General features: G+C 42.4%; 1 protein-coding gene across 3 annotated transcripts in view; it reads left to right on the forward strand.

Moving 5' to 3' along the window:
- The window catches only part of si:ch73-345f18.3, a 37,040-nt gene that overhangs the window by 7,802 nt on the left and 6,985 nt on the right, over nt 1–22,253 (forward strand). The window contains exons 1-4 of one of the 3 annotated variants that reach the window (XM_043691026.1): nt 3,657–3,830; nt 3,974–4,062; nt 7,214–7,268; nt 18,484–18,684. In XM_043691026.1, the coding sequence (XP_043546961.1) occupies nt 7,226–7,268; nt 18,484–18,684 (244 nt within the window). In that variant the 5' untranslated portion in view covers nt 3,657–3,830; nt 3,974–4,062; nt 7,214–7,225. Of the gene's footprint in view, nt 1–3,656; nt 3,831–3,973; nt 4,130–7,070; nt 7,114–7,213; nt 7,269–18,483; nt 18,685–22,253 lie in introns of those variants that run through there. The other 2 variants (XM_043691025.1, XM_043691024.1) reach the window with 2 other exon arrangements.

The raw sequence follows: 22,253 nt of genomic DNA on the forward strand, positions 1-22,253 counted from the left end.
TAGGAGAGCTGTCTCACAGACCAGTCAAGCAACAGCCTGACATAGTTATACTTACGGAATCATACCTTACAGACAATGTCTCAGACACCATTATCACCATCCCTGGATATGTCCAGTCCCACTAGCAGGACAGACCCAGCAGAGATGGCGGCACAGTGGTATACAGTTGGGAGGGAGTTGCCATGGGACTCCTCAACATTGACTCCAGATCACATGGAGTCTCATGGCTCATTAAACATGGGCAAGGAAACCTCCTGTTGATTACCATATACTGCCCTCCCTCAGCTGATGAATCAGTACTTCTCCATGTTGAACAACACTTGGAAGAAGCACTGAGAATGGCAAGGGCAAAAATGTACTCTGGGTGGGTGATTTCAATGTCCACCATCAAGAGTGGCTCAGCAACAATAATATTGATAGAGCTGGCTACATCCTAAAGGATATAGATGCGATACTGGGTCTGTGGCAGGTGGTGAGGAAACCAACAAGAGGGTAAAAACATACCTGACCTCATCCTTACCAATTTACCAGCTGCAGATGTGTCTGTCCATCAGTAACAGCGACTACCACACAGCCCTTGTAGAGACAAAGTCCTGCCTTCACATTGAGAATAACCTCCATTGTGTTGTATGGTACTATCACTGTGTTAAATGGGACAGACTTCAAACAGATCGAGCAACTCAAGACTGGGCATCCATGAGGTGCTGTGGGCCATCAGTAGCAACAGAATTGTACACCAGCACAATCTGTAATCTCATGGCCTGGCAAACTCCCCACTTAACCATTAACCATCAAGCCAGGGGATCAACCCTGATTGAATGGAGAGTGTAGGAGGGCATGCCAAGAGCAGCAGCTTAAGATGAGGTGTCAAGCTGGTGAATACACCAAACAGGATTTCAGGAAAGCCAAACAGCATAAGCAGCTAGTGATATGTAGAGCTAAGCGATCCCACAAGCAATGGATCAGATCAAAGGTCTGCAGACCTGCCACATCCAGTCATGAATGGTGGTAGACGATTAAACAACTTACTGGAGGAGGATGCTTCACAAACATTCCCAACCTCAATGATGGAAGAGCCCATCACATCAGTGCAATAGGTAAGGCTGAAGATTTTGCAGTAATCATCAGCAAGAAATGCTGAGTGGATGATCCATCTCAGCTTCATGCAGACAATATCTATGTTTGGGTTGACAAATAGCAAGTAATATTTGCGCCACACAAATGACAGACTATGACCGTCACCAATAAGAGACAATCTAACCATTGCCCCTTGACACTGTTACTATCACTGAATCCCCCACTGTCAACATCCTGAGGGTTAACATTGACCAGAAACTCAACTGTACTCACCACATAAACCCATTGGCTACAAGAGCAGCTTAGAGGCTAGGAATACTGAGGCAAGTAACACACCTTCTAAACCCAAAGCCTGTCCACCATCTACAAAGCATAAGTCAGGATTGTGATGGAATACTCCCCACTTGCCTGGATGGGTGCAGCCTCAACTACACTCAAGAAACTTGTCACCATCCAGGACATAGCAGTCCACTGATTGGCAGTATATCCACCACCGATGCTCAGTAGAGATGCACTGCAGAAATTCATCAAAGATCATCAGACAGCATCTTCCAACCCATGACCATTTCCATCTAGAAGGATAAGAGCACCAGATATATAAGAATACCACTATTTTCGAGTTCCCCTCTAAGCCACTCGCCATCCTGACTTGGAAATATATTGCTGACCCTTCATTGTCACTGAGTCAAAATCCTGGAATTCCTTCCCTAACGGCATTGTGGGTTAACCCACAGGAGGTGGACTGCAGTGGTTCAAGAAAGCAGCTCATCACCACTTTCTCAAGGGCAACTAGGGATGGGCAATAAATGCGGGCCAGTCACATCCCCCAAAATGAATAAATAAAACAAAAGCCCATGCTTCTGCACCAAATTCATGAGCAGAGGGTAGGCTGCTTGCCCAGGTGTTCAACTGATGCCTTGAAGTGCTAAATAATGCCTCATCCACTGCATCACTGTTTTAATTTAATAAGTGACAGGCAGAGGTCTGCACTTGACATACAACCCAGTGAAAGTCTGAGGGACAGACTTTGAGGTTGAGATTGAGGTTTCTAAAGCTCAGGTGACAATTGGGGCTTTCCTCCTGCCCTCCAATTTTCACTTCAGTATCCACCCAATGCCTGGAGAATGATGGAAATCTCGTCTCCTAACTGTTTAATTCCCATCAGCTGTAATAGTAAAGTCAGTGCAGCAGAAGTGGACTCACACTCAACTCTTTTGCTGGGGTTTGGAGGTAGGTGGGAGCTCATCTTCACTGTGGAATCCCACTATATTTGTTCCAGCCACAAACAGTTAGTTAGCCTAATAATGTATATTTCTTATTTTTTAAAATGTGATGATTGTTTTTGTCTCTTTTATCCTTTCAGGCCATGAGTTCCAAATTCTCACAACCCTCTGCGTGAAGTCTTCCTTTCAACTTTGTTATCATCTTTTGGCCAATAAATATAAAGCCTTTGACACAAAACTTTGAATAACTGTGAGAAGTACAGTGTGGCATTCCAAAGGACATTAACAAATTGGTGGAGTGGGAGATAGGTGACAGATGAGGTTCAATGCAGAGAAGTGTGAGGTGATGCACTTTTGCAGGAAGAACATTCAAAAACTAATAAAGTGGGGTGTACAACTCTAAAGGGTTTGAAGGTGCAGAGATACCTGTGTGTATATGTGCACAGATCATTAAAGGTGACAGGTCAGGTGGAAAGCACAATAAATAAAGCACACAATATCCTCAGCTTTATTAATAGGGTCTTAGAGTACAAGAGCAAGGGGGTGATGTTAAACTTGTATAAAACATTTTTTCGACTTCAGCTGGAGTATTGTATACAGCTACATTATAGGAAAAATGTGAAGGCATTGGAGAGCTTGCAGGAGTGATTTAGAAGAATGGTTCCAAGAATGGGAAATTTCAGTTATGACATTAGATTGATGAAGTTGGGACTGTTCTCCTTGAAGAGAAGAAGGTTTAGAGGAGTTTTGATAGATGCTTTCAAAATCATGTGTGGACTGAACAGAGTAAAGTGGGAGAAGCTATTCTTGCTCATAAAAAGAACAAGAAAGAAAGGACATAGATTTAAAGTGATGTGCAAAAGAAGCAACGGTGATGTGAGAAAAGACTGTTTCACACAGCAAGTAATTAGGGTATGGAATGTACTGACTGGAAATGTAGTGGAGGCAGGCTCAACTGAGGTATTCAGAAGGGCATAGAAATAATATGCAAAGCTATCAGGAAAAATACAAATGTGGTCTTACTATAGAGTTGTACAGCTGTATAGTGGGCGGCACAGTGGCACAGTGGTTACCACTGCTGTCTCACAGCGCCAAGGACCCGGGTTCAATTCCCGCCTCAGGCAACCGACTGTGTGGAATTTGCACATTCTCCCTGTGTCTGTGTGGGTTTCTTCCGGGTGCTCCGGTTTCCTCCCACAGTCCAAAAAAAAATGTGCAGGTGAGGTGAATTGGCCATGCTAAATTGCCTGTAGTGTGAGGTGAAGGGGTAAATGTAGGGGAATGGGTCTGGATGGGTTGCGCTTCGGCGGGTCAGTGTGGACTTGTTGGGCCAAAGGGTTTGTTTCCACACTGTAAGTAATCTAATCTAAACATGATGTCTCAACTCCTTTGCTCATTGCTCTGACTGCTGAAAGCAAATGTACCAAATGCCTTCTTCACCACAGGCAACTCCACTTTCAAGGAATTATCTACCTGCTTCCCTAGATCTCTATGTTCCACAATGCTCCCCAGGCCTGTACCATTAACTGTGTAAGTCTTGCTCTGGTTTGTCTTAACAAAATACAAAACCTTGCATTTATCTGATTAATCCATGTCTTTCTAAATGACTATCAATACTTTCTAAGAACTTTCCCAAGACTTGATGTAACGACCTGTTCTTTGGTTCCCTACAGATGGATTTTTGCAATGTTTGTGTGGCACTTATTGGGCCTGTTTGAAACAGGACCAATCTTCATCTGATGGCTGTACCTTGGCAAATGAAGTAATGCTGTCCCATTTTCTATATCAGATTCACTGTCATCTTAACTTTCACTCTAACAATCATGCTGGTAGGTTAGCATCTGTTTAAGTGTCATGCCAAGGTATTTTAAACTTGAGTCATGTGTGAGTGGTTGGCCACTAAACCAAGCATGAAGTTCTTTCAGTAATAGAGTCATAGAGATGTACAGCACGGAAACAGACCCTTCGGTCCAACTCATCCATGCCGACCAGATATCCTAAACTAATCTAGTCCCATTTGCCAGCACTTGGCCCACATTCCTCTAAACCCTTCCTATTCATATACCAATCCAGATGCTAGTACATATTGTAATTGTACCCGCATCCATCACTTCCTCTGGCAGTTCATTCCAAACATGCACCCTCTGAATGTAAAGTTGCCCCTTGGGTCCCTTTTTAATCTTTCCCCTCTAGTTCCCTCTAGTTCTGGATTCACCCAGCCCAGGAAAAAGACCTTATCTATTTATCTATCCATGCCCCTCATGATTTTATAAACTTCCGTAAGGTCACCCCTCAGCCTCCAATGTTCTAGGGAAAACAGCCCCAGCCTATTCAGCCGCTCCTTATAACTCAAACCCTCCAACCCTGGCAACATCATTGGGTTTTTTGAAGGGAAAGCCGAAATGGCAGCCTTTGCAGAATTTGGTCAAAATTACCAATCTCTCAACTAGGCTTCAAGAGAATATAAATCTTCCATTGAGTGATTTGTTAATATCCTGGAACTCTTCAGCCTCGAAAGCCAAGACCCAAGTAGTAAGAATATGAGAAGAACCATGACTTTGTGGGTATGGAGCCTATGGGTAGATGTACTGAAGAAAACCAACTCAGGATCTGATCTCTGTGAAATCCTGTTGTTGGTAATGTGGGCATAGTTGATTTGAAAGCCAAGATGCATAGAAAATTGTCAGTTGCTGATTGTGGAGTTAATTAATTGTGAGGTTTTCACACAGTAGTACTGTGCATTGACATTGTAATTGGCCTGGGATACATCAACAAATGCATGTATTATTTCTGCAATGTTGAAGCTAAATTAACTTGAGCAGTTTCCTGTGCTGGGCTACATTGAACCTGATATCCACATTGAAAACATCCCATCCCACTCAAACAACACCACTGACTGACAGCTAACAAAACACTCCGAATGACAAATAAACAAAAACGATGCGTGAATCCGATGACCTTTAGTCATTACTGTAAGTCTCTATCCCCAATGAACTGATGAAGGCCCTGCCATTTGATGACATACATCATAGTTAACTACAAATGTCACCAACTGCAAGCTGGTAACTGATCTGAGTGGCAAAGACCCAGGTTTCAACTTTCTTCAGAAAATCCAGACAACCCTCAAGTATTGAAGGACAGGCCTGGATGATTGCTCCCCAAGTAGAAGAGCTCAAATTCGGAGTCAGACTGCTGACTGCATACTGAACCCCTGTGTGTGAGATCCGTTTTTGGTGGCGTCACAACCATGAGAGCAGAAGCTGTTGGTAACCTTGACATTGAACATTAGCTGCTTCTCCAGCCATACAAAAATATATCTCTTTGTCTACCCCTTAATTTCATGGTATAATGTTCACAGTCCTCCAGACCTCTGGCACTACACCTGTAGCCAGAATTGGAAAATGATAGTCAGAGCCTCTGCTGTTTTCTCTCTTGTTTCTCTTCGCAGCCTGGGATATGTTTCATCTTGGCATAATGAATTGCTGCTAATTGAGTCAAATAGCACAGAAACAGACCTTTGGTCCAACTTGTCCATACCAACTAAGTTTCCCAAAATAAATGAGTCCCACTTGCCTCTATTTGGCCCATGTCCCACTAACCCTTTCCTATTCATGTACCTATCCAAATGTCTTCTAAATGTTGTAACTGTACCTGCATCTACCATTTCCTCTGGCTGATCATTCCACATACAAACCACCCTCTGTGTGAAAAAGCTGCTCAGTCCCTTTAAACCTTCCTCCTTTCATATATGCTCCTTAGTTTTGAACATCCTCACCCTAGGGAAAAGACCTTTGCTATTCACCTTATCTATGCACCTCATGATTTTATAAATCTCTATAAAAATCCCCTCAATCTCCAACACTCCAGTGAAAAAAGTCCCAGCCTATGATTGATGCTAAATGCTTTAATATTCACTTCTGGACTGTGTTTGCAGCATCTGACATTTCACTCTCCTCCTCAAATACAAAGTCTGCTTTGTCTTGTTTGGGAAGACAAGGCTGCTATTCCTACTGTTCCTTAAGCCATGTTTCAGTAATCAGCATGATATCACATTTCCAAGTGTCTATCTGTGCCCTCGGCTCAACTGCCTTATTTAATATAATCCTCCCACCAAACTATACACCACTGAAGACTTTGATTTTTGTCCACATTCCAGTCTTTGTTTTCTCTGCTACTTTCTAATTTTTCATAGCTACTTTCTAATTTTCTATCATCTACTTTCAACTTTGCTCCTTTAACTCTGGTTCCTATTTTCCTGACAAAAGAGTTTCAGGAGAGAGAACAGAATTAACAAATCTCCTCACAAGGACATTGGTTCCAGCTCTGTTGAGGTGTAAGCCATTTAACTTATGCATGTGCCACCTCCTCCAGATTGTAATGCCCCAGGAATCTAAAGCTGTCCTTTACTGCACCATCACTCCAATCGTGTCTTCATCTCCGCTATTCTCCTTGATGATAATATTCCATGCTCGTGGTTATTCAGCACATACTTCCCACATGGCACATAAGGTGCATTCAGTGGGACCTAAATGCTCTGCCATGCTGTCCCTCTATTGTTTAGATGAGTAGCTTAACTTACAAAAATAAATTTAATATTTGATTATTTGATCTAGTTCAAGTTCAATGTGGTTAAATTAAAATTTTGAGTGTAACCTATCTCTACATAACATCTACGTGGTGCAATTTCTTCCTTATTTACTAAATTTTACTACTGCATTTACTATATTGCTTTCATAAACTTCCTTGGTGTTTGTTTTATTCATTCTGCAGATTCAATGCAGTTATTAGGATTCAATCTGAGCCCTTTTATGAAGTGAGTTGTGTTGTGTTCCAAGAAGTAATTTTTTTTCTGCATGGAAATTAAGGATAAGTGATAATATTATGTGGTAAAGATTTGTCTTCTTTCTTTGCAGCAAGAGCCTCTGATGATTCCACAGTCTGCACGACAATTGCGACGTCCAACAGAAGGTACATTTTGTTACTACCTTATTTGTGTTGTTCAGCCTTGTTACTTTCCCATGCCCTCTGTCTGGTTACTAAACAACATGCGTGATTATTTAGTAGACTAGCCAACAAGCTGAGGTCATGTTTCCATTTTTAGCTTTTCAATACTACTGGATTTCATCTTTCTTTCTCCTTAAAGCCAAATTAAGAATAATAAACTTGGCTTTGTGGAATGCTTCAATCTGTGGTTATATTTTCTGGAGTGAGGCAAATTGAGTGGATTATTTTAGGGAAACAATATGATTTCACGTCAGGCAAATGTAATCTTCGAATGTGTAAATTTTTCTGTCATTTAATTTGGAAACCTTTAGACATAATTACTTGGATTTTGAGACGGAGTAATGTTGACACAATGAGTAGACACCATTATTATGGAACAGTTTGGACAGCCCATTCCATACATTTGCAGTTCAACACACAACTCCGGAAGGTGCTGCCTGATTTGCTCTGCTCCTTCACATGTTTTGTTAGGCTAGTACCTTATTACCTTGGAATTGGAAACATGAAGGTGTGACGTTGTAGTTGAACTTACTCACTGGTTACCATTGAAAGATCCTCAGATGGGAATCTGCAATTTGTGGCTCACAGATAGATCTTGAAAGACTCACTTGCATCACTCAATCTTTTGCATTTGAATAGCATTATAATGGGAAAGGACTAAAAATAATTAGTCAAGTAAGGTAAGAGCTATGTTCTCATTGTGGAGATAAAACTCTGATCATCATGCTGCACTTTATGTTTTCAATAGATTATTTGAATGAAAAGCATCATAGATTGCTAAATTAACCTGTTCATGTGAAATAGCTATGTCATGATCATTGATAATAGGCAGAATGTTATGGAATGGAAATGTGTTGCTGGAGAAGCGCAGCAGGTCAGGCAGCATCTAGGGAACAGGAGAATCGACGTTTCGGACATTAGCCCTTCTTCAGGAATGTTATGGAAGTCTGAGCAATGTAGGCTATGGAGGAATTTGTGGCAGAATTGGGTGAGAGGTTTGGCAAGGTCTCTCTCCACACCGGGAGCATCTTGCTCCACCTTTAATGATTTGGACAAATGGCATGGCACTTTTCTTGCTGGGCAGTGGCAAGTTGTCAATGAGGGGAATTATTGCCTGTCAAATGCCGGTTAATAGCACAGTTTGCCTCATTAATATTCAGCTCCCTATCTTTCCAAAGATACCAAACAAGTTAGACATAGAGAAGATTCAACATGGAAATCAGATCAAGTGGATACCCATCAAATTCAGCTTGTTGCTTGTTTTGGGACCTCTATGTTGAAGTCCGGGTACCAACATCTCAGGGCATTCACCATGGATACTGGCCACACACACGGACCAACTCCATGGATATTGATATCCAATATGCTTCTAAGGACCATAACAGGAAATTTCAAGCAATATATTTCTGCACTTCAATGCTTCACCAACTACTGTCATTTTAATGCTGATGCAAGGATTCTGTGTGCTGAGGGATATACACTCAACTTACAGACTGGACCAGGCTGTATCTTGGGCTCTTTGCTTGGTGTTACAGCACTCACTCTAATTACCTGAATGCTTGCAGCTTCCCTGACTTGCACTGCCTTGCATCATCTTTTACAGTTTTGCTCAGGCACCCTGGCATAGTAAGTCAAGGACAATCTCCAATGTCAGACCACAGCTTGGACAGAGTCAGTCAGTCATACAGGGTAGTCAGAGTCATGGCGGCACGGTGGCTCAGTGGTTAGTACTGCTGCCTCACAGCACCAGGGACCCAGGTTTGATTCCAGTGTCGGGTGTCTGTCTGTGCACAGTTTGCATATTCTCCATGTCTGTGTGGGTTTCTTCCGGTTGCTCCGATTTCCTCTACAATCCAAAGATGTGCAGGTTAGGTTAATTGGCCGTGCTAAATTGCCCATAGTGTTCAGAGATATGTAAGTTAGGTGCATGAGTCAGGAGTGCATGTAGACTAATAGGGTCGGGGAATGAGTCTGGGAGGGTTACTCTTCGGAGGATCGGTGTGGGGCTGTTGGGCCAAATGGCTTGTTTCCACACTGTAGGGATTCTATGACATTTCTATGAAAGGATCCTCTCTGCATGAAGGGTGGGGAGTCAAATGATGGACAGCATGCCACCTGTCTTGACTTTTTTTTCTCCTATTATGAGCTAAATTCCTTCTGGAAAGAGAAAAGGCAGGAATTAAGGGAGCTGAAAGTGTGTGGTGCAGGTGTTACTTTTGGTACAGGTGGGCAGATGTCCTGAATGAGTGAATAGACAATACCGAGGATATGCTGAAAACGTGTTGCTGGAAAAGCGCAGCAGGTCAGGCAGCATCCAAGGAGCAGGAGAATCGACGTTTCGGGCATGAGCCCTTCTTCAGGAATCTGAAGAAGGGCTCATGCCCGAAACGTCGATTCTCCTGCTCCTTTGATGCTGCCTGACCTGCTGCGCTTTTCCAGCAATGCATTTTCAGCTCTGATCTCCAGCATCTGCAGTTCTCACTTTCTTCAATACAGAGGATATGCAGGGGTAGTGGCCTTAGGGTTTGGATGGGTGACACCGAGTGAAGAAAGATGATGCCAGCAATATTGACAGTGGTAGAGCATGAGCCTTGGTGAGTGGTGGGTACAGCAGCAGAAATAGAGTTAGTATGAGGTATTGAAGAGAAGATGGTGATACCCACGCTGACAGAGTGGAAGAGGTCATTGACCTTTTTGCTAAATTGCTGGACACCCCTTCAGTCAACTGCAACTGTTCTAACCCAGGTGGCAGCCTCAGACCAGGCTGGCATGGTCTGGTGTTATGGTCTTGCCTGCTGGTTCAGCAGGACCTCCAGAATCCTATCCACAAATTGGGGTGCCAATATCCTCTGGCCTGTCATGTCCAGTAAAAATCTAGAAGGGCAGCTCTGGACTGAGAGTGCTTTTTCAGATGCAATTAGGCTTTTAAGGATGAGAATTGCAAGAAATGACAGGATATTTTAACAGTGTTGAGTTCTTTCAGGACCAGTGTGTGATAAATTGGGGTTACAATCTGACACAATTGATCCCCTTCCCCCACCTCACCCCATTCCAACCTTCCAGCTCAGCACCATCCCCATGACCTGTCCTACCTGCCTATCTTCTTTTCCACCTATCCACTCCACCCTCCTCTCTGGCCTATCACATTCATCCCCACCCCCATTGTACTCTTTGCTACCTTCCCCCACCCTCCTCTCTGACCTATCACCTCCATCCCTACCCCCATTCACCTATTGTATTCTATGCTACTTTCTCCACACCCCCACACCTCTCTCATTTATCTCTCCACTCTGCAGGTAGCCTGCCTCTATTCCTGATGAAGTGCTTTTGCCTGAAACATCAATTTTTCTGCTCTTTGATGCTGCCTGACCTGCTGTGCTTTTCCAGCACCACTCTAATCTAGACTCTGGCTTCCAGCATCTGCAGACCTCATTTTTACCTCGTTGATTATACATGTAGGCAGGTAATTAATGAGGTGAGTTTGGTAAGATAGTGAGAAATTTCATTAGGCCTTGAGATGAAAAACCAACAAATAAAACTTGACACAACTCTCATTTCGCCAAAAAAGGTGTGTAAGATTCCCCATTTCTTTTTGAGCACCAGGTTTTATAGTTGTGATAATCATTTCTCATGTAGCTGAGGTGCTAGATTATTTTGAATGTATTACTGGAAGGTTTCTTCCATAATAAGACTCAATAGCTGAACAAGTTGTTATAATTCTACACATCTTAAGTTAAAACTTGTTGAGAAGATGAGTTTTGACAACACTGTAGTAAAGAAAAACATCAAAAAACAGATTAATTCAGTCAGCTTGATTTTGTTTGCAATACATTATTCGACACAAGTTTTATTTATTTATTATATTAGTTGTAGATTTTTAAGTATCCCACTAGAGAACACTTGGCAATTTGTCAATTATTTGGTTTTGAACAGCTACATTTCTATCTTGCAGCTCTCGATTGTTTCTACTTTGGGTAATTTTTATTTAAATGGCTATTCTAGTAAAACAGTTTGTCAATCCATATGGTAAGTTTTGGAATACTCTGATACACCTACGACCTAATAAGCGGAATTTTGCTTTGGCATTGGGAGACTTGCCTCCTGGATGGACAGGTAAAAATGCTTCTTTTGGCAGGGGGACCTACTAAGCAGCACACAAGTCAATCGATGGCAAGCCCAGCAATGGCCCTTTCCCAAGAATTAAGTCCCTGGGGCAAAAGTTCCACCTGTGAACTATCAGCCTACCAAAATCTGGTAGCTATTCCATTCAATTGTGTCATTGAGGAGGTGATAGCTGCCATCAAAGAAACTATACCCTGCACTTCCTGCAATCTCAGGACTGCTGAGGATCCAGGCTACATATGCATAATGTGTGGGGAGGGATTCTTAGGTTAGGGTTGCAGGAAGAAGAGAGCAGGACGGTTGGAAGCAATGACGGAATTTGGGGTGTGGGGTGGGGTTGTGGCGGGGTTCAATGGTGGCTGTCATTGAGACCCTCACCACCACCTTCCCAATGTCCAGACCCCCTAGTTAAGCATTAATTACCTTTGATGGAGGGACACCACCTCCCCTAATTTGAGGTGACAAGTGGCCTGTAAAACTTTGCCTTGCCATCCATGGCAACAGATCCTGGTTGCAGCTGGGTTAGTGCCAGTAGTGCGGGATAAGGCCCTTGTATGGTCTTTACTTGGCTACTTAGGAGGGCTCAGTTGGTGATCATGCAGGTCAACCTTCGGCCTTCCCACCTTGGATTCAATTTTGGTTGAAGCAGGAAGACAGTAGATGCAGGTAGAATACAGCTCCATCCAATTAAGTATCCCTCTTGTTTCTCAGCTCCCCACCAGCAGTGTTGAAGTACTGTATCCAGTTCTGATTGCCCTCTCATAGGAAGGACAGGTTCAGAAGAGATTTACCAGAATGTTGCCAGGTATGGAAGATTTGAGTTATAAATAAAGACTGGAACTTTTTCACTGGACTGTGGGAGTTTAAGAGGTGACTTTATAGAGGTTTATAAAATCATGAGGGGTATTGATAGGGTTAATGGTACGTGTTTTGGCCTGAGGGCGGGGGTTTCATTTTTAAGGTGAGAGAAGAGAGATTTTTAAAAAAACATGAGGGGCAATTTTTTTTTTACACAGAGGGTGATCTGCATGTGGAATGAACTTCCTAAAGAAGTGGTGGATGAGGGCACAACAGGTACAACATTTAAAAGACACTTAGATAAGTATATGAATAGGAAAGGTTTGGAGGGATACGGGCCAGGAGTAGGCAGGTGGGTTAGTTGGGATTATGTTCAGCATGGACTGGTTGTTTTGTGCTGTATGACTCTATTGCACTAAAGATGCTATATAAATATAAGTTTTATTTTTTAAAAATGCACTAATGAATTGTAGGCATTATTGGCTGGGCCAGCATGAATTGCCCATCCCTAGTTGTCCTTGAGAAGGTGTTGGTTTATGCAGGTATACTCACAGTGCCATTAGGGAAGTAAAGCCAGGATATTGACCCAATGATATTGAAGGAATGGTAAAATACTTCTAAGTCAGGATTGAGAGTGGTGTCAAGGGAAATATGTAGATGGTGTTGTTCCCATATATCAGCTGCCCTTATCCCATGTTGTAAACACATCAAATAGAAAGAACTTGAGCATTCAGGCGTAAATTCAATTTTTAATATTGAATATTAAATTAAGATTTTAAAAATGTATTAAAATGTTTTCAGACTTTTCCTGTTTCTTATTCTCAATGTCATCTTTAATTTCTCCTTCTATTTTGCTTTTTGTAAATTATATGACAATGCAATAAAGACTTAAATTTATATTTCTTGGATTAAACTCTAATTCCTCGGTGATGAATTTTTAATCTAAATGATTGAAGGGATATGTTACTGCCTCAAATTCATATGTGCTGCAGATCAGAGGCAACGTTGTGGGTCAGTGGTTAGCACTGCTGCCTCACAGCATTAGTAGAAGACAGAGGGTGGTGGTGGAGGGTTGCTTTTTAGACTGGAGGACTGTGATTAGTGGTGTGCCACAGGATTGGTGCTGGGTCCACTGCATTTCATCATTTACATAAATGATTTGGATCTGAACTTAGGAGGTATGGATAGTAAGCTTAGAGATGACACCAAAATGGGAGGTGTAATGGACAGCAAAGAAGGTTATCTCAGAATACAACAGGATCTTAATTAGATGGGCCAATGATACGTTTGAGCAATAGGGAGAGGCTGAATAGGCTGGGGCTATTTTCCTTGGAACATCGGAGGCTGAGGGTGACCTTATAGAGGTTTTTAAAATCATGAGGGGAATGAATAGGGTAAATAGACAAGGTATTTTGCCATGGGTGGGGGAGTCCAAAATTAGAGGGCATAGATTTAAGGTGAGAGGACAAGATTGAAAAGTGATCAAGGGGCAACTTTTTCATGCAAAGTGTGATGCGTATGTGGAATAAGCTGCCAGAGGAAATGGTGGAGGCTGATACAATTACAACATTTAAAAGGTTTCTAGATAGGTATATATGAATAGGACCTGGACCCAATATACCGGCCACTACAGCGGACAGCTGAAACTGACAACCGGAAGCGGCAGGGACAGGCCACTATAAATGCCGGAGGAAACACCACAGAAGCGCTTCACAGGAGGCTCCCAAGCACTGAGGATGTCACCTAGACAGGGGACGAAACGTTTGCAACAGAAATTTCCAGCTCGACGAACAGAACCACAACAGAATAGGAAGGGTTTAGAGGAATATGGGCCAAATAGTGGCAAATGGGACTAGATTTATTTAGGATATCTGGTTGACATGGATGATTAGATTAGATTACATTACAATGTGGAAACAGGCCCTTTGGCCCAACAAGTCCACACCGACCCGCCGAAGCGCAACCCACCCATACCCCTACATTTACCCCTTACCTAACACTACGGGCAATTTAGCATGGCCAATTCACTTAACCTGCACATCTTTGGACTGTGGGAGGAAACCGGAGCAACCGGAGGAAACCCACGCAGACACGGGGAGAACGTGCAAACTCTACACAGTCAGTCGCCTGAGTCGGGAATTGAACCCGGGTCTCTGGCGCTGTGAGGCAGCAGTGCTAACTGCTGTGCCACCGTGCCGCCCACGATGACTGAAGAGTCTGTTTTTGTGCTGTATATCTTTCTGACTCTACTGATGAGTCTTGACATTTCAGACAGTATTAAGAGTTCTTTGTGAGATTTGTTTCCCTGTAAATAAACCAGGAGTTTATGCAGAAGCATGTATTTATGAACTCCCTTATACTATGGAGCTAAGTTATAATCTTGGTTTACAATATTTTTCTGCACAAATGGTAAACTTCTCATGAAGGCATAAAGAGATAAAGTGCAAGAATATGCTCCAGCCCAATTAGTTTTCAAATGGCAGGCCTCTTCCAGAATGCTCCTAGTACCATAGGGCACCGCATATTCCTTTTTTTAAATTCCATTATCAATTTAGCTTTGAAGCAGGAAGTTGATTTTGGAGGTACGCAAGCACGTTGAGATGATTTGTTATTCTAACTAAAGATACAAATGGTTTTAGATTGGTACTTCACTCATCCTGTCAACACATTCGCCCATTCAATAATATAAAATAGTTGCTACCTTGTTAACTTGGTTTAGAAATAACACAATTGGAGTATTTTGTCTATTTCTGAACATCATACCTAGAAAGGATATAAAGTCTTTAGAGATTTTTATAAAACATATAGAAGAATAGTTTCAGGAATGGGGATCGAAGGGTTATGGATAGTTGGGGAGAAAGTGAGGTCTGCAGATGCTGGAGATCAAAGTTGAAACTTTATTGCTGGAACAGCACAGCAGGTCAGGCAGCATCCAGGGAACAGGAGATTCGACGTTTCGGGCACAGGCCCTTCTTCAGGAATGAGCAGAGAGTGTTCAGCAGGAGAAGATAAAAGGTAGGGAGGAGGGACTTACCTCGCACTTGCTCACGTTAAAGTACGTCCCCACTTTTATATTGAAGTACTCTCAAAATAAATGCTAGCATTGCATTTACATTCCTAACTACTGACTCAAGCTGCAAGTCAACATTAAGAGAGTCCTGGGCTAGGATTCCCAAGTCCCTTTGCCCTTCAGATTTCTGAATTTTCTCCCCAATTATAAAATAGTCCATGTCTCTATTCTTCCCACCAAAGTGCATGACCTCCTTGCCCACCCTCCTAACCTGTCCAAATCCTTCTGCAGCCTCCCCACTTTCTCAATACTGCCTGCCCCCCCACCTATCTTTGTATCATCTGACAGGTTTTTGCCCACTCACTCACATATCCCTCTTTGTGTCACCCCCACCACATGTCTTCCTACCTGGTTTTGTGTCAACACAAACTTATCTACAGTACATTCACCTTCCTTATCCCAGTCATTCATATATCTTGTACATAATTGTGACCCCAGAACTGATCCTTGTGACTCTCCACTAGTTGCAGGTTACAATCCGGAAAATACTCTCCTTATCCCAATTCTCTGTCTTCTATTAGTTAGCCAATCCTTTATCCATGCTACAATTTATGCCTGGAGCCAGGGGAAGTGAGTGAGATCCTGAATGAGTATTTCACATCTGTATCCACAAAGGAGTAAGACGTAGATGAGGGTAAGATCAGGGAGAGGTATTCTGGAGTTCTACAGCATATTGATATTGAGGAGGAGGAGCTGTTGGGTATTTTGAAAATATTTAAGGTTGTTAAGTCCCCCGGGTCTGATGGGATCTATTCCCGGATACTGAAGGAGGCAAGCGAGGAGATTGCTGTGACCTTGAGAGAGATCTTTGTATCCTTTTTATCGACAGGCAAGGTCCCAGATATTGTTCCTAGGCCAGTGACCCTTACACTAGTGCTAGGCAAATTACTGGAGAAGAGTCTGAGAGACAGGATTTCCTCACATTTGGAACAGCAAGGGTTTATTAGGAATAGTCAGCAGGGCTTTGTGCAGGGGAGGTCTTGTCTCTCAAATTTGATTGAGTTTTTTGAGGAAATGGAGTCGATAGTTGGTGAGGGGAGGGTTGAGGATGTTGTCTACATAGGCTTCACTAAAGCACTTTATTGCTGGAACAGCACAGCAGGTCAGGCAGCATCTAGGGAACAGAAGATTCGACGTTTCGGGCACATGCCCTTCTTCAGGAATGAGCAGAGAGTGTTCAGCAGGAGAAGATAAAAGGTAGGGAGGAGGGACTTGGAGGAGGGGCGTTGGAAATGTGATAGGTGGAAAGAGGTCAAGGTGAGGGTGATAGGTCGGAGTAGGATGGAGGCGGGGAGGTCAAGAAGAAGACTGCAGGTCAGGAAGGCGTTGCCGGGCTGGAGGGATTCGGCTGAGACAAGTTGGGGGGAGGGGGGATGAAGAAACTGGTGAAGTCCAAGTTCATTGCCTGTGGTTGGAGGGTTCCCAGTCGGAAGATAAGTCGCTCCTCCTCCGACCGTCGGGTTGTTGTGGTTTGGCGGTGGATGAGTCCAATGACCTGCATATCCTCGGTGGAGTGGGAGGGGGAGTTGCGGAGCGATTCAGAGAGCACCTCTGGGCCAACCCAATCACCCTGTAGCACAGCATTTCCACTCCCCCTCCCACTCCACCGAGGATATGCAGGTCATTGGACTCATCCACCGCCAAACCACAACAACGCGACGGTCGGAGGAGGAGCGTCTTATCTTCCGACTGGGAACCCTCCAACCACAGGGGATGAACTTGGACTTCACCAGTTTCTTCATCCCCCCTCCCCTTGTCTCAGCCGAATCCCTCCAGCCCGGCTCCGCCTTCCTGACCTGCAGTCTTCTTGTTGACCTCTCCGCCTCCATCCTACTCCGACCTATCACCCTCACCTTGACCTCTTTCCACCTATCACATTTCCAACGCCCCTCCTCCAAGTCCCTCCTCCCTACCTTTTATCTTCTCCTGCTGAACACTCTCTGCTCATTCCTGAAGAAGGGCCTGTGCCCGAAACGTCGAATCTCCTGTTCCCTGGATGCTGCCTGACCTGCTGTGCTGTTCCAGCAATAAAGTTTCAACTTATGGATAGTTGGAGCAGTTGGAATGGTTCTCTTTTGAAAAAAAGGCTGAAGACAATTTGATAGAGAGGATCAAAATTGTATGTGGCAAAAGTGAGGACTGCAGATGCTGGAGATTAGAGTTGCGAATGTGATGCTGAAAAAGTACAGCAGGTCAGACAGCATCTGAGGAGCAGGAGAATCAACGTTTTAGGCAAAAGTCTTTCTTTAAGAATTTCCTGATGAAGGGCTTATGCCCAAAACGTCGATTCTCCTGCTCCTCAGATGCTGCCTGACCTGCTGTGCTTTTCTAGCACTACACTCTCGACTCTGATCTCCAGCATCTGCAGTTCTCACTTTCTCCTAGAAAGGAACTATCCATAATGTCAGAAGTTCTAGAACCAGCGGACAGTGATTTTTAAGTAATTAGCAAAGGAATTAGCAATGGTGAAACAATAAAAAATCATTTTAATCCATTAAAATCTGAAATGCAGTGCATGGGATTGTGGAGGCATTTGATTGTGGTTTTCAAGAGGGCACTGAATAATTTTCTGAACAGAAAACATATTAGAGCACTATAGGGGAATGGGAGGTTCTCTTGACACAGAAGTTGAATCCCTGCCTGTGGGCCAGTTCAAGACCTGTCTGTCCTGGAGGTGCATCTCATGTTTGAACAGGTTGATTTGAATTAATTACAAGAAATGGAACTGACTGAAATGTTTTTGCAGAAAGTCAGCATGGACCCAATGGGATGAATGCCTCCTTTGGTAACGTAACCATTCCATGATTAATTGTGTGTGGAATATGGAATAGTACCTCATGCCACAGTGTAAAATATTGAAGTAAGCAACTCTAATCAAGTTAATTATGGTTGTGAATATAACCTATTCCATTATATTCACAGCCGTAACTAACTTGATTAGAGCAGCTTACGCCAATATCTTACATTGTGGCATGTAGTAGTATCCCATATTCAATAATCAAGTTATTTATGGTTGTGAATATAATGGAATAGGGAAGCTGTACTTATATTTCACTTTCATATTATGGTGGGACATTGGTGAGATTATCACTGGATTCTAAATCAGTTCTGAAAATTTTGTTTGGTGTTCATTGTTAGAAAGCCACGCACATTTATTTTTAAAATATTGAATAACAATTTTTCTTACAGTTATGTCTGGAAAGGATGGAAGGATTTCTGCAAAGATTGTAAATGTGGCTGAACTTGATCAGTGTTTTGCAAATATTGTGGATACATTCAATCATCAACACAGCAACTACATAACTCTTTGTGAGTTCATAAGACTGTTGAAAGAATGTTGTCAGTGTAACGTACTCACGGATTGTTTTCAGACACTTCAACATGAACACAGTAAGTACTTGGACAATGGGATAAAATTGACATGGGGGGTTCTGTTCATTGCCACAAACATTACTGAGAGTTCTTAAATTGTTATAGAGAGGAATGTTTCTTAATACCTGATTTTGTGAGGGATTCACAATATTAGACTTATAATTAAAAATATGCTAAAATGAAATATATATTTATATGGTCTTGTACAGAAAATATTTGTCTTTTTACAGATCCTGAAATATTTGTTGCATAAACCTAGCATTTTCAGTTCTTATTTCAGATATCCAGGCATTATCTTCTCATATTTTGTACATTGAATCCATAGCATTTGGCAAGTGTTACATTTAATATGAAAATGTGTTGCACTTCCTAAGTTCATGTTTTGCTTAATTTTTCTGCTGTTGAGCATTACTCATATCCAGTACTACTTGAGTTTCGAAGATTGAGAGGGGATCTGATTGAGACGTATAAGATTATGAAAAGATTGGACACTCTGGCAGTAGGAAACATATTTCCACTGATGGGTGAGTGCCGAACCAGAGGACACAGCTATAAAATACAGGGTAGACCATTTAGGACAGAGCTCAGGAGAAACTTCTTCACCCAGAGAGTGGTGGCTGTGTGGAATGCTCTGCCCCAGAGGGCAGTGGAGGCCCACTCTCTGGATTTATTTAAGAAGGAGTTGGATAGAGCTCTCAAAGATAGTGGAATCAAGGGTTATGGAGATAAGGCAGGAACGGGATACTGATTAGGAATGATCAGCCCTGATTATATTGAATGGCGGTGTAGGCTCGAAGGGCTGAATGGCCTACTCCTGCACCTATTGTCTATTGTCTATACCAATACATATTTGTATCAGACATGGAAAAAACCCTTTTTTTAACATAGTTGAGCAGAGTTCAAAAATATATTTGTTTGTGTCTTACCTATTTTTTGGGTTCTGAACACTGGTTCGATAGATGAAAACATGATATAATAATTCACTGTCGCAACAATCCAAAATTAAGTTGGAGTGGTTTGAAACATTATTGTGTGTTGACCCGATGAAGGTGGATGACCAAAACAACTGATATTGACAACCTCCCTGCTGCAGGTCTGCCACCTCTATAACCAACCCTGTCAATGTTCGTGAAGGTGGGAAGGTTAAGTTACGGCAAAAACGCATTGTTAAATAGGTGCATTATGTAATTTAATCTGCTTATTGAGAGTTTGCTTACTAGCGGCCTGAGATGTCTGCAGGGGAGATTGGCTTGTGGGAGCTATTTGATAGCTGAACAATTCCAGCCTGTCAAGGAACAGGGTTGTCAACACTGAAAAAATTTGATAGGTTTTTTCTAAAAATTAAGAATGGACAAAAATATGTTCCACAGCAATGAATTTAATCACCCTAACATTACCGTGCTCTAACCCAGGTTCTAGCTCTTTATCTGCCCTGCCTATATGAAAACACAGATTCTTTCCTTTGTTTAAGGGAGGACAATCAGAACATGACCTGCTTCCATAGGATTTTGCCTCCAATCTCACAACTGTGGTCAATAGTTAGTTGCTACTTCCATTTCCTCACCAATTACATGCTTGCCTGCACCAAAGTAGGGAGCCTTGTCTCCTTACCTTGCAACCTGGCCCTTCAGCCAAAATCTAGTCTTTAGAATGTCACATGGGGTGCATGTGGTAAGCTCAACATTTCACCAGAGACCATGAAGACAAATCTGTAAAATTTTAGCAACTTAGTGAGGGGATGTGGGAAGAGTATTAATGAATTAATTACAGCCATCTTGTGGGTATGGAACTGTTGGAGATGAGGGCCAATTTGAAGGACTAATGTGCCCCAAATATACTTGGAAGATACTGAATCTAAAAGTGGCTAAGATGACTTTTCAAGTGCCCTGGAACTTCTGCAATTACCTTCTCAAGGGCAAGTAGGGCTGAGAAGTAAATACTTGTCCAGCCAGTGACCACTACATTGCATGAACAAATTTTAAAAAAGGCAATAGAGGGCTTTCATATTTAAATAAGATACTTTATTTTGGACCCCTCTGCCAAACAGCATCCTGTCGTGCTGAAGATTCTTCTTGGCAGCTGTATAGACTAAACAACAGCCACAATGCAAAGGCAAATTTTATAATTAAAGGAAAATAAAATGTTCCTGTGGAAAAGTATTACTTTACCTCAAGCAAGGCAAGCACTGGAAATTAATCATTTCAAAATGTGCAAGCAACCTTTGGAGGTATGACAGGTATCAGTGGTCCACCCTGAGAATGGGAATGAATCCTAGTACCCAATTTCAGGCCAGACTTGGGCTTGCCTGTTGGGATACATGCTTCATGCATGTTACACTTTCAGGTCTGAAAACAGACCTGATGCACTTTAACCCCGGAGGATTACTAGGATTGCTCATCCTTAGTTGCCCTTGAGAGGTAATGATAAGCTGCCTTCTTGAATTGCCGTTGTCCATCTGCTGTAGGTTGACCCATGGTGCTATTAGGAAAGCACTTCCAGGATTTTTACCCTCACCATACTTGAGGAATGGTGATACATTTCCAACTCAAGAAGGTGAGTGGCTTAAAGGGGAACTTGCAGATTGTGGTGCTTCCATGTATCTGCAGCCCTTGTCCTTCTTGTTGATGTGGTCATGGGTTTGGGAGGTGTTGTCTAAGGATCTTTGGTGATCGTCGTTTAATGTCAGTACTGAACTTACATTCAACAATTCGTCCATTAAAATGATTATTGTTGTCAATTCTAATCAAGATTTCTTTATTCGAATTGAGTTTTATTGCAAAAAATTGTCATTTTGAGGTGTTATGATATTATTTAATAAATCAGTCCTTTGTACCAAAAGCTATTTTGTATTGCAAGAAGTCACCCATGACTGATAAATATGAAAGTTTCAACCTCTGAGTTTGTCAATAATTTTTTCAATCAGGAACTCAAAATCTTTCCAGTGTGCAGTAGTTTTGGTCATTTTAAATTTTATTTACCTGGTTGGCTTTGTACCTATCTTGATTTTAATCCACTGTTTGGGTTTTGCTGTTCTCCACTTCTTACCTGATGATGCTTATACATAATGTCGATCTTGCATCTGGAAGTCTGCGCAAGTCATACTGTCATTTCATTTCCCCCTCAGTCAAAGGAAAACACTCAGAGACACTGTATAGTTTTACCTCCTTCATCTTTATTCTGGGCCCTGGAAGGAGAGAGAATGATCGCCCATGTACACAAGGACATGAGTTCTCGATCTTCTCTGGAATAGCAGTTTCTTAATGAATTATATAGTCATTTTACAGGGTGGAGCATCTAGATAAGGCAACATACATATTGATTGGGTGACTGTTACAATCAGCGAGCGTCAATAGCAAAGATTAAGCCATCTGCTGTTACACAATGAATGTTCTTAACCTTAACTGGCTTCACATAATGAATGAGGTAAAAACAATGACTGCAGATGCTGGAAACCAGATTCTGGATTAGTGGTGCTGGAAGAGCACAGCAGTTCAGGCAGCATCCAAGGAGCTTTGAAATTGACGTTTCGGGCAAGAGCCCTTCATCAAGAATAAAGGCAGTGAGCCTGGAGTGTGGAGAGATAAGCT

The sequence above is a fragment of the Chiloscyllium plagiosum genome, chromosome 5, assembly GCF_004010195.1.
Source record: "Chiloscyllium plagiosum isolate BGI_BamShark_2017 chromosome 5, ASM401019v2, whole genome shotgun sequence".
In the NCBI taxonomy this organism is placed as follows: Eukaryota; Metazoa; Chordata; class Chondrichthyes; order Orectolobiformes; family Hemiscylliidae; genus Chiloscyllium; species Chiloscyllium plagiosum.